The sequence below is a fragment of the Athalia rosae genome, chromosome 7, assembly GCF_917208135.1.
Source record: "Athalia rosae chromosome 7, iyAthRosa1.1, whole genome shotgun sequence".
NCBI lineage: Eukaryota > Metazoa > Arthropoda > Insecta > Hymenoptera > Athaliidae > Athalia > Athalia rosae.
The window spans coordinates 7,846,337-7,859,664 of record NC_064032.1 but is presented as its reverse complement, the minus strand read 5'-3'; the positions used below and the strand labels follow the sequence as shown (position 1 = coordinate 7,859,664).

The window sequence follows — 13,328 nt, the reverse complement described above, 5'->3', positions numbered from 1 at the left end:
AAAATTTGTATGACAAAATTTTTATTTACGCAAGCGCTGACTGAAGCATGAAAAAATTGGACACAATTTCTTTTTTGTAATAACCAACGTAATTTTCGTATGGGACCCAAGAAAAAGAAAACGTCTATTTGGCACACTCTAAATTATCTATAAATTTATGGATGTTGACCTCTATTTTTGACGATAATTTTTTCAATAGATACTTATTTCGGGTTGGGAAGGAAACAAAACATTCAAAATAATCAAGTCTGTTTGTCTTTACGTTAATTTTATCACTAATATTACCTTATTACTATTATTATAAATTTTGTTTGTCTAATATATATTAAAAATAAAATTGTGGCGGCTCTTCGCGAAGCCGCCGCCGCCGCCGCCGGTACCCCCGCCCCTTCCTCCTCGTCCGCCGCGGCCGCCTCCGTGCTTTCTGGCACCGGCGGCGGTGCCGCGTGTTTTTTTGCGTTTCTTGCTGTAATGAAAAAAAAAGTTGAGGCTTTTGTCAGACGACACGAAATTAAGATTAACAAGAAATTCCAAATTTGCATGTTTGTGTGATTTCAACGCGCTAGAAAGCTGCTGTTAAACTTCGCTAACATCATGCTACTTCATAATACTTCTTAATTTGTATTCTGAATATTCAATATGGTAAAAAGGTACACAGGGAAAAATTTTTATCCCAAGTGATACCAAACAAATCTGGTCAAAACTCACTTTTTCTCGTCGTTGCCTTTCTTTTCCGGTACACCTTGTACCGGAGGTTCGCTCCCCGTAGCTTCCTCCGGTACACCTTGTGTTTCCGTTATCTTCTTTTCCGTCGTCTTCTCCGGTACATCTTGTACCGGAGAGTTTGATTCGCCGGCCTCGCCGCTGGTCTCCGGTACAAGATGTACCGGAGATGGCAACGTCTGATTATTCTTTTCTGTAAAAATTGTAGAGTCAATTTATCATACAATGTTGCTAATGTGAGGGGATAGGGCATGTAATACACTTTACGACCGTTATATTTCACAAATTCATTTCGCATACGAGTTCGAAGATATCGATGAAGAATGAAATATTCGATCTAGATATATAGCTATCGTAATCATCAGATCGTATTCGAAAAAGTAATCGTAATTCATTATTAGAATGAGCCAGAAATTTGAATACTTACGTGCTTCCTCCTCCATGGCTGGTGTTTGAATGAGCTCGCGTGCAGTTTATAGCAAAAACCGAGGCACATTCCGCGGATAATACAGGACATTTTCTGTGCTACGGTAACAGCATACTATCGTTCCTTTTTTACCGATACAACCGATAATGCAGAACTACACGGTTAGCGCCGTGCCCCTCGTGCCCTTTTGCTTGCTTCACATCGTTACCCATGGCTGGCTGTCTTTAAATATCTTCAGTCAACGCTAGTAGTCAGTCGGCTTCGATGTGTCGAGTAGAATCGTCGACCGGTCGCAAAAATTGTTTTTCATAGTTTTGTTGTAAGTTAATAAAGAGATTATCAATCCTAAACATGGTCCTTCGAGCCGGATGGTAAAAACAAGTTGTGAACGATAGTGCCAGTATCAATACTGAGGGCTATAAGTTTACGTGACAAATTTCTCATGAAATTCAGCGAGATCGAAACATCGAGAACGCCAAGATGGAGGCTGCCTTAACCGCGATTCGCAAGGAACGCGGGCGCGTCAAGGGCAAGGTTAGCCGCATAGAGAACGTGTTAGTTCAGATTCAAGATGGTTCCAAGACAATAACAGTCGAAGAAATAGACGAGCGTCTAGTACAATTGCAAGAAGCCAAAAAGGCATTCAACAAGCGAGGCAGAAAACTTGTCCGAGCGAGATCAAGACGAAGACGACGAATTCGACGAGAGAATAGTTCGAGTTACGGCCGCATGGAGAGCGCTACAGTACAACATGGCGCCACTGCTGCCCTCACATATGGAGTAATACATATATGTGCCCTCAGGGACACCAGACCCAGTTCAAAACAACGACGTGAACAGTGGTTCGCAACGCAACCGCGGCGAGACCACACCCTCGACGAGCGGAGGACAAGAACAGCCGAGCGGCGTAAACGCGGAACTGGTACAAATTCTGCAACAACAGGCTGAATTACTCAGACATTTATCCGCTAATCGAAATGTAGGTGGACAACGAGAATCACAGCAGGTAAAACTCCCAGTTATACAATTGCCAACGTTCGACGGAAAAATCGAAGAATGGAAACGATATTTCGAGACTTTCAAAGCGTTAGTGCATAATCGAACCGAGTTGTCAAATATCCAGAAATATCAGTATCTAACTTCATCATTAACGGGCACCGCAGCCAAATTGATCGAATCGATTGACATTTCAAACGCAAATTACGAAGTAGCGTGGGGATTATTGAATAAACGATACGATGATCCTCGCTCTATAAAGAAAAAACATATTCATTGTTTATTCGAAATGCCGAGAGTCGAACGTGAGTCTGCGAGTGCGATACGCGAACTTGTTGACCACACACAAAAACATCTCCGAGTGTTAAAGGCGATGCAACTCCCTACTGACGCTTGGGACGAATTAATACTCTACATGATCGAAGTAAAACTCGACAACACGACACGACGAGAATGGGAACGTCAAGCCGAGGCGGACGATGCGCCGACTGTCGAAAAAATAATGGATTTTCTGCAAAAACACAGCAACGAAGTCTGACAAGGAGACTTCGAATGGTTCGAGCTCGACCAAGCCGGACAGCAACAAACGAAATAGACCGACAAGCAGCGACGTTACGTCACGCGCTACGGAACAAACGGAAAACAAATAAGGGAAATACTATCTGTGCAGTGGTTCGCACTTCATTTACTTTTGCCCGAAGTTTCTAGGCTTGACGATTGAAGAACGGATCAATGAGGCTCGCAGACTCAAACTTTGTCTCAACTGTTTGAGAAGTGACCATTTCGTCCAAACGTGCAAGGGGGGATCTTGCCGCGAGTGTTCTGGACGACACAACACTCTCTGTCACTTACCACGAGACAAGGCAGATTCGTCCGAAGCAGCAAATTCGAACACGCCAACGACGTCTGAAACCTCGAGCGCAGCAAACAAAGAAGAAACATCAAGCAATAACGTAACGACGATGCATCAATCGTTGAATCGACTCAAGCGCGTTCTCATGTCTACGGCGCTGGTAAATGCCAACCATGCGAACGGAACGCCGGTTTCGATACGAGTTGTACTAGATAGCGCGAGCGAAGCAAATTTTATAACTGTCGCGGCGTGCAATAGCCTCGGATTACGAACCGGAAAAATTAACGAGCCCATCGTGGGGCTGAACGAAATGAAAAGTAAGGTAACTCAAGATTGTAACGTTGTTGTCATGTCGAGACATTCGACTTTGAGAATCAATGTTCATTGCTTGGTCGTACCGCGAATTACAAACGAATTACCGTCTTTCAAGTTCGATTCCAGCGAATTGTCAATACCGAACACGATTAAACTCGCCGATCCGTTTTATCACGAGCCAAGCAAGGTCGAAATGCTGATAGGCGCCGAGTTTTTCCAAAGCCTTCTCGAGACGGGGAAAATCAAGTTGGGCGAAGACAAGCCCACGCTTCAAAACACAGCTCTTGGTTGGGTATTGGCCGGGCCAATGCCAACACAATCGCGTCGTTTTCCAGACATTTCAGTCTTAGTGTGCTCTCGCAATAGCATTTCGAGTCTCAACGAAAACGTCACGAGATTTTGGAACATTGAGGAAATTAAGTCAGAAAGATCAACGCAAAAGGTATCAGAAAACGAGAGTAAATGTGAGACAATGTTCGAGACCGCAACACGCGACGAGTCTGGACGTTTCATTGTGCGTTTACCGAGTCGCGAGTCAATAAACGAATTGGAGGAATCGCGACAAATCGCGGAAAAAAGATTGTTAGCGCTCGAGCGACGATTCAAAGGCAACGACATTTTGCGACAACGTTATACCGAATTCATGCGAGAATATGTCGAGTTAGGACACATGTCTGCGGTGTCTCCGACAAAAAATGCAAGCGAACTGCCTGTCGTGTATTTGCCGCACCACGAAGTAATTCGCGAAACGAGCACAACGACCAAATTACGAGTTGTATTCGATGCTTCGGCTAAGTCAAGTTCCGGAAAATCGTTAAACGATGTTTTGTTAGTCGGTCCAACGGTGCAGGACAATCTCCTAGACATTTTACTCACATTTCGATTGCACAAAATAGCTTTCACCGCAGACATACAAAAAATGTATCGCCAGATTTTGGTCGACCCTCGCGATCGATATTTTCAAAGAATACTTTGGCGTTTTTCGGTAGACGAGCCCATTCAAGAATACCGTTTAAACACGGTCACTTACGGTCAAGCGTGCGCTCCGTATTTAGCGATTAGAGCGATTCGAAAGCTAGCTCAAGACGAGAAGAAAGAATTTCCCATAGCCGCAAACATCGTGCTTCGAGATTTTTACGTTGACGACGTTTTATCAGGCGCGAACAGTATCGACGAAGCCAAGACCCTTTGCAAGCAACTACAACAATTATTGCTGCGAGGAGGATTTGAGTTACACAAATGGAGTTCAAACATCGACGAAATTGTCACAAATATGCGAGGATCGACTCAAGAAATTTCTCCGTCAACGAATATCGACGACGGTGACTCAGTGAAAACCTTAGGTCTGCAATGGTCGCCTGCTAACGAAAAATTCCAGTTTTCTATCAATATCGATATCGGAGCAAAGACAAAGCGAGAAATATTGTCTGCGATATCAAAACTCTTAGACCCTCTCGGTGTCATAGGGCCGATTATTGTACGAGCTAAATTAATCATGCAAGCATCTTGGTCGCACGATGTAGCGTGGGATGCAGATTTGCCACAGGAACTTTTGAACGAGTGGAACGACTACGTCGACGACATACAAAATGTAGGGACGATTCAAGTACCACGACGAGTTATCCAACACGAGGAGTCGTCACGGTTGAGCCTTCACGGATTTTGCGATGCTTCCGAAAGAGCCTACGGCGCGTGTTTGTATATCCAGTCGGAAGATGGAGATGGTCACAAAACGTCCTCACTACTATGCTCAAAATCCCGTGTCGCCCCGATGAAGAAGATAACGCTGCCGCGATTGGAACTGTATGGCGCGGTTCTTCTCACAAGATTGGTGCAAGCTGTAAACGAAACGCTAAGGATCGAGTTCGGCGATGTTCGATTATGGACGGATTCTACGATCGTTTTAGCATGGATTGCCAAGGAATCCTCTCACTGGCAAACTTTCGTCGCAAACCGCGTAAGCGAAATCCAAGCATCATCGTCGTACAGCCAGTGGGGTCACGTGAGTGGCAAAGAGAATCCAGCGGACTTGGTCTCTCGCGGAGTAAGTTGTGACAAACTCGAGAACAACGCGCTATGGTGGGCGGGACCATCATGGTTACAGAGTCGCGAAGATACTCATTCATCGCCTGAAGAATTGAATCACTCCGACGAAGTTCAAGGAATCATCAACGCAGAAGCAAAACGAAAAAGGGCGATAATTGTTAACGTGGCAAGATGTCAGATGAACCAATTCTTCGAAGACTTCACAAGGGTGTATTCATCGATATCGAAAATGGAGCGATTGCTAGCATACTGTCAACGCTTCATCAAAAATTGTCACAAAAAACCAGAAGAACGAGAAACGGGAAGCTTGAGTCCGGGAGAACTAAATAGCGCTACGGAGTTACTTCTCAAGCACGTCCAAGCAAGTGCATTCACAGACGAAATCGAAAAGCTTCGCAAGGGAGAAGTCATCAGGTCTTCAAGCAAGTTATTATCTCTCGATCCTTTTCTCGACAAAAACGGACTTATCAGGGTGGGCGGCAGACTACAAAGGGCAAAGGTCGGTTTCCAGCAACAACATCAGATTGTTTTACCCGATACCCATCGACTCACGAATTTATTGGTTGAACGAGAACATCTTCGACTTCTCCACGTCGGGCCTCAAGCATTATTAGCAGCAGTTCGCACTCGATATTGGCCTCTAAATGGACGCAATCTCGCTCGACGAATATTTCACAAATGCATCGTTTGCTACAAGGCAAATCCAACTCCAGTGTCGCAAATTATGGGTTCACTTCCGACAGCTCGAGTGCAGCCTAGCAGGCCATTCTTCGTAACGGGTGTCGATTTTGCCGGACCTATAGTGACGCTCGTTAACAAGGGACGAGGACGAAAAACAACCAAATCATACGTAGCATTATTCGTGTGCTTTGCAACTAAGGCAATACACCTTGAAGCAGTGAGCGAGCTCACAACTGCAGCATTTTTGGCCACTCTTCGAAGATTTGTCGCACGAAGAGGCTGTCCTCAACAAATTCACAGTGACAACGGGACAAATTTCGTCGGTGCGAATCGCGAACTCAAGGAGGTGTTTGGGTTCATTCGAAAGGAAGTCGAACATTCAAAATTTCAACAATTCGTTTCCGAAAACAACATTCAATGGAGTTTCATTCCACCGCGTTCCCTGCACATGGGAGGCTTATGGGAAGCCGGCATCAAGTCGTGCAAATTTCATTTGAAAAGGATTATTGGACAATTAATGTTTACCTTCGAAGAATTCACCACGGTGCTTGCTCAAGTCGAGGCAATTTTAAATTCAAGGCCATTAACACCCATGTCTTCGGATCCCGCTGATTATCAACCGCTTACACCAGGAAATTTTTCAGTTGGGGAACCACTCACAAGCGTCCCTGATCTCGACATCACCGACGTTAAATTAAATCGTCTCGATTGGCAATTAATTCAACGCAACGTTCAAGAATTTTGGAAAAGATGGTCGTCAGAATATCTGCCCAATCTTCAGGAAAAACCAAATGGAAGAGGAATCAAGAAAATTTGTCCATCGACGACTTGGTCATGATACATGATGACGCTTTGCCGCCCACGAAATGGATGGTCGGTAGAGTGATTGAGTTACATCCGAGTCACGATCAAAAGGTTCGGGTTGTAACAATAAAAACTCCGAACGGAATAACAAAACGAGCGATTTCAAAGTTGTGTAAACTAGCGGTCGAAACGTAAAGCGATTGCTGTCAGAAATTGATACTCAATTTGGTGGGCGGGATGTTCGATTTAAAAAATCATTTAGGCAATGTATCATTTTTTGTATTTTTGCGTTTGCTGTATGTTATCATTTTTTGTATTTCTGCGTTTTGTATTTCGTATTTTTTGTATGGTTTATTTGCTTTTTGTTTCTCTGTACGTTCCCACAATTGAGCGCTACGCGACAGTCTCACCAGGTGGCGTGCGTGCAGCCGTAGCTAGTAGTCAGTCGGCTTCGATGTGTCGAGTAGAACCGTCGACCGGTCGCAAAAATTGTTTTTCATAGTTTTGTTGTAAGTTAATAAAGAGATTATCAATCCTAAACATTACTTCTTAAGGCTTCATACATATTTGCCTGTTCCTGTCTCAGAGTACTCTCACTTGTTAAAAGTCTATCCTGACAATGCGTAATGTCTTCACCTAATTTCTCTACGGCGTTCTGGGTCTGAGCCCCTAAATGATCTATCTCCTGCCGGCTGCTGATGGCCAGTTCATGGATTTTGTGAGTAACTCTTTTTTCTAGCTTAGTTCTTTCCTCAATGTTATGGACTTGAAATTGACTGGTTGTATTTTCCATAGTGGCAACCCTGCTGTCAAGTTTCCGCTCAAGGCGGTCTAAAAATGGCAGTATTCGTGATATTGGATCATCTACTTTGTCCTGAGGACTATCAATTGTTCCTAGAAGGCTAGTTTCTAGTGGCTGTGAGATGGTTCTGTCGTGAAACTCAGTGTCCTGCTCTATGGTACACTCTTGCGGGTCGAATGATACGTTCTTATTTCTACCTATCTCCTTGTCGGCCATTTTGTCAACCAAAGGGATTTTACTAGTTTTATTTATCTAAATCTTTTTTTTTCTTTTGACTGTATAGAAATAGAGGCAGCTGCACGGGTTCTTGCCCTGACTTTGCGGCTGTTTATACCAAATGAACAAGTAATTTTAATTTGATTTTATGAAGTGACTGCTACCTATAACTGAATTCGATTTTAAATTTTACTACTCTCTCTTTCTAGAGAGCCCCACGTTGGGCGCCAAATGTTACTTTTTTCGAAGTGTGAGTGTCTCGAAAGTTAAGTAAGTTTGAGTCGTTTACTCAAATGATTTTATTTTGAGCTCTCTAGGAGTTTCGAGGCTAATTGTTAGGGTGTAGTTGCTATTTGAATTGTTATTACGGACTCGGGACAGGTTTTTACGCTGCCAGAGCCGTCTCCTGAGTCTAAAGTGAGGGATGCCTATGCTCCAGACGTGGGTTTCACTAGCCGCTCAGTCCTTGGACTCGGATAGATATTTCGCTATCAGAGCCATACACTAGAGGGGTTTGTTTCGCCGAAGCTGTCTCTATCCTACACTAGTCATATGGAGGAGAGAGATAGTGAAAAAATGTTTCACAGATTCTAATGTAACAATGGTGTGTAATTCAAAATAATACTTTTGGTCTCAAATGACAATATTGCTGACAAGGATAACGTAAAATTAAATACAAACTAAATATAAACTAAATTTGAGCTGACTTAATAGCAGAGATTCTCTATTATATTTTATATTTTATTTTTAGGCATATTCTATTTGAAATTGACTCTGAGTTCACTGGTCTACCCAAGACGGATAGCCAATGTTAATAATATACGGTATTGGCGCTCTGTCTGAGCTATATTGATTGCTTTGATTTATATGATTTTGTGGTTAGTAGGCCCCTATGGCACAACTACCTAGCTTTTGAGTATATGCTTCTAAATTCACTGGACTGCCCAAGACGGACAGCCAGCGTGCAATGAGTCAGTAGGCGCTCTGCCAAATACTGCTGTCAAACCGATCGTGTGCTGGTCTTATATACCGTATGTGATTCACCGCGCAGTCGCGTTGGCGTTACTGCTCGAGCATCTTTTGGCAGCCTGATGCCGAGTTGGCTGGATACGTCACATTGCTCCCTTCTTCCAGCAACCTTTCAGTTTTGGTGGATGTTTTTACCAAAAACTGGATGTCTGTCGGGAGACCACTGGCTCTCCCTGATTCTTCTTTTCGTTCTTACGTCTTGTGTTCCCTTCAGGGCTTGCCCAGTCCGAGCGGGTTAGTGGGATCGAACCGGGTGATGTGTGCCGATGGTGTCGGCGGATCTGGGATCGTTGTGATCAGATCCGGTAATGGTGGCCCCAGCATTTGTTCCAGCTCATCTTATTGTAGTTAATGAATAGTGTTGATTTATATTTAATAAAAGACTTTTTATTAAATTTCTCTTTGGTACAAAACTCTGTTGTTCGCCATCTTGTTACGAACTCTACTTATAACAACTTCATATTAACACTATGACGTCCGCACGTCTAATCTAGATTTTTTCGTGTCGTGCCGGTGGAACTGACTTACATCATTTCGCTTATCGCCGGCGTTTTTTTGAGGTTCTTGTTTACTAATCTTATTGTTAGTTTCTATGTTATAATTCTGTCCCTCGATTTTCTCGAAATTGTGATGGAATACATATGTAAATAAGTACTAGATTTTTTTGTATTACATGTTTATATATTTATTTATATTTTGTTGGGTACACTTAGTATTTATTTTTCAAATGAAATGAAGCAAAACAATCTCCGAGGTGGAGCGCAACTCCGCAAGTCTTACACATTAAGTTAGTTCTCTTAATTTTTTTATTCTTATAACAGACATGACATCTTCTGCGTTTTCGGTTGTTAGTTTCCGAAATACGTATCAGCTGGTGTTCCTTTACGTGGCCGGAAAGTCTGTTGATTGATCCACGACTGGAAGCACGCGATGTACTAGGAACCTCCAAGTTCTCTTCACCAACAGGTGAATGATCTTTTATCCAAGATTCGGATATTTTCAGTAAAAAATCATAAAAGTGGAGTTTCTTAGAATCTGTACTATAATATTGTTGCACTACGAACGCGTTATATAAAGCGCAATTGAAAAGATATAATGCCACTTTTTTTGACCATTTTATAGTTTTCCGGTATATAGGATAATAGCACAAGAATTGATCAGCTCGGTCTACTCCCTTCATATATTTATTATAATCCAAAATGGATGCGGGTTTTTTAATCGTGCTATTGGTTTTTCTGTATTTTTTTGTTGTGTCAACCAAACCGCCATTGTGTATGGTAGAAATTATTCTTATCATTTTCGCCTTCGTTGGTTTCCATATTTGCGCCAGTACTGCTCCTCTTCGTTGATATTTGGTTTCGAACAGATTTAGTTTGCAGTTTTTCAACTTTGCCGGTAATCCCCTATTCTGCCGAAGTGTTCCACAAACGCGAATTTTTTTTATAAGCAGATCTTCCGCAAGGTCCACGCTGTTATAATAATTGTCCATGTACAAGTGATGCCATTTTCCACTAACATTTTTCAATAATTTTGTCACTGTATCCTTTGAAGGTATTTTACTGCCAGAGTATATTTGAAAACGGGAAATATATCCCGTCATGGAATCACACAGCATCCGGATAAGTATACCGTACTTAGTAATTTTGGAGGGGTTATAAACTTTAAAACTTAGTCGCCCACGCCACGGTATCATGCCTTCATCTATTGAAATATTTTGACCAAGATTGAAATTTTCTTCAAACTTTTTTGTAAAATAATCAATTACTCCTTGTACTTTGAACAATCGATCGGCATTGTCAGGTATATTGCTATTATCGCAGAAATGTAAAAACGTTAACATTTGACGAAATCTGTTGCGGGACATAGTTTTGCCAAATATTGGTGTTTCCAAAAGCGGATTTGTTGACCAATAATCGTCAATCTTTGGTTTTTTAATGATTCCCATAAGAATTACTAGCCCAAACCATTTTTTTAATTCGACTGGCGTAACATTGAAGAATTTTCTACTTTCTTTATCGGGCTTCCTCTTGGTAGAATTTTGGTCGTAGTACCTGTTCGTTTCGGTGCAAATAAATTCAAATAAGTCGTTCCCAATAAATAGTTCCACGACATCCTCGATATTGGTTGCATCTCTGGAAAGTATGTTGGGGCCGAAAGATCCTTCGAAATCATTATTGTTCCGTGGTAAATCAAGATCTGACCAATCTATACCGTTATCTTCGTCTGATTCTTCTGTATCACTTGGTAACGGCATTGGTTGCCGAATTTTCCGTCTACATATTTCAGATTCATCCGAAGAAGTTGCCTCATTTTCCTTTTCTGAAGACGCAATGTCTTCTACCTCCTTAAAATCTTCAAATTCGGATGGAACATCAGACAAGATGTCCACACACTCGTCACGTATAACTGTGTCTTCCTTTTCGCTTGCCATTGTCGAAGCGAAGGGCAAGGTTTTTCAAAAAACACAAAGTTTCTATATTTGTAATTTATTGTTAATTAAACAAAACAAGCAACAATAACTATCGTTCTACAGATTTGAATACCACAATACAGCCTTCGGCGCATGCGCAATAATTTCCGAATGGCACCAAAGTGGAGCCACCGGCACTTACCCAATAGTTTTTGCATGGCACCAACGTGGAGCCACCGGCACTTACCCGATAGTTTTTGCATGGCACCAACGTGGAGCCACCGGACGTCATAGTGTTAACTATAAATTGGCATTCTGCTGTACCGACTTTAACACTTTCCTTCGAAAATTCAAAGTTAATATCTTTGGAATTTATAACAACTTTTATCTCTTACTGAAGTCCCATTTTATCACACAAAATCCTCAAGCGTGTCCTTGGCAATGGCTTTGTCATGATGTCTGCGGTCTGTGCTTCTGTAGGCACATACTGGACTCCTAGTTTTCCTGCTAATACTCGTTCTCTTATAGCAAAATGTTTCATAGCAATGTGCTTAGTCCGACGATGAAACTCAGGATTTTGAGCCAGTCTTATTGCTGCAGAATTATCTATCTGAAGTACTGGAACTTCTTTCAACTTTGAAATCCCTCTGAATAATCTGCTCAACCAGATAATCTCTTTACTTGCTTCATTAGCAGCCACAATTTCAGCTTCGGTTGTTGACCCGGCTACTATTGCTTGTCTTTGGCTTAGCCACGAAATCACACCACCTGCATGAATGACTACTACTCCTGATGTAGATCTACCAATCTTTGAGCAACCTCCATAGTCTGCATCACTGTAGCATTCGAGAATCCCTTTGTTTATATTGCACTTGTACAATATCCCTTGATCTATAGTACCTGCAATGTAACGAAAGACTCTAGTCACATCTTCTCTTGATGGGTTCTCAAGCGTCCTTGACAAAACTCCTACGCTGTAGGCTAAGTCTGGTCTTGTACCTAGCATTAAGTACATTAATGCCCCAACTGCCTGCCTGTACGGAAATTTCTCTTCCTCAAGATTATCTTCCCTTGATTCTGAAATTTCTGAACTTTTGAGCATTAGTCTAGAAATCGGTTTGCAGCTAGAAAAATTGAAGCGTTCAAGAATCCTCCTCGCATACGCCTCCTGATGAATTTTAACTCTGCCTTGTCCTTGCTCAATTTCTATACCCAAGAAATGCTCTGCTGGTTTGGAAACAATCTTGAATTCGGTCTCCAGTTCCCTGAGAAACTTTTCAAGTTCTTGAAAATCAGTTGCTGCAACTAACCCATCATCCAGATACAACACTAGTATGAATTTTGTATCATTCCTCTCTCGAATATACAAACACGGATCTGCTACATCGACCTTGAACCCCCTTTTTACCAGAAAGCCTCCAAAACGTTTGTTCCAACACCTTGGAGCCTGCTTCAGCCCATATAAACTTCTCTTGAGCTTACAGACGTTACCAGTGCCATCTTCATACCATTCAGGCTGTTTCATGTATATTGTTTCTTCAAGTTCACCATAGAGAAAAGCTGTAGATACATCAAACTGAGCAATTTGCATCTTCTCACTAGCCGCAATACTTAACACGGAGCGTATTGTCCCCATTCTCGCTACTGGACTGAATGTCTGACTATAATCGATTCCTTGACGTTGACTGAAACCTTTTGCCACTAACCTTGCTTTGAACTTGTCAACACTACCATCTGGATTTATCTTCAAGCGATAGACCCATTTGCAGGAGATCGCCTTGGCACCTTCTGGCAATACCTCATTTTCCCAAGTCTGATTTTCATCTAAAGAATCCATTTCCCTGTCCATGGATTTCTTCCATTCAGCCCTGTGTTTACTTTTTTTACTTTTTGAAGCTTCCTCATATGTCTCCGGCGTCTCTTCCTCAGTAACAAAAGCCTCTGCCGCTGTGACATAGTCTTCAAGGTATTGTGGTTTTCTCAGTGCTGAACGATCTCTGAGATGTTTTCCTTCTGGTGTTTTAAA

General features: G+C 42.2%; 3 protein-coding genes across 3 annotated transcripts; 1 reads left to right on the top strand and 2 right to left on the bottom strand.

Annotated features, from left to right (window-relative positions):
* Positions 1-281: 281 nt before the first annotated feature.
* On the bottom strand, positions 282-1,952 carry LOC125501679 (homeobox protein Hox-B3-like). The gene is made up of 3 exons (XM_048658035.1): positions 1,151-1,952; positions 709-916; positions 282-466 (listed from the first exon to the last, which is right to left on the bottom strand). Exons 1-3 carry the CDS (start codon positions 1,164-1,166, stop codon positions 316-318), a joined length of 375 nt encoding a protein of 124 aa, XP_048513992.1. The 5' UTR covers positions 1,167-1,952; the 3' UTR covers positions 282-315.
* Positions 1,631-9,379, top strand: LOC125501757. Its single transcript, XM_048658400.1, has 4 exons — positions 1,631-1,805; positions 1,954-2,236; positions 2,817-7,563; positions 7,641-9,379. The coding sequence occupies exons 1-3, from the start codon at positions 1,631-1,633 to the stop codon at positions 6,877-6,879; spliced, it is 4,521 nt and encodes a 1,506-aa protein (XP_048514357.1). The 3' UTR covers positions 6,880-7,563; positions 7,641-9,379.
* LOC125501756 (piggyBac transposable element-derived protein 4-like) lies at positions 9,103-11,323 on the bottom strand. The gene is made up of 2 exons (XM_048658399.1): positions 9,673-11,323; positions 9,103-9,230 (listed from the first exon to the last, which is right to left on the bottom strand). The coding sequence occupies exons 1-2, from the start codon at positions 11,321-11,323 to the stop codon at positions 9,103-9,105; spliced, it is 1,779 nt and encodes a 592-aa protein (XP_048514356.1).
* Positions 11,324-13,328: the final 2,005 nt, after the last annotated feature.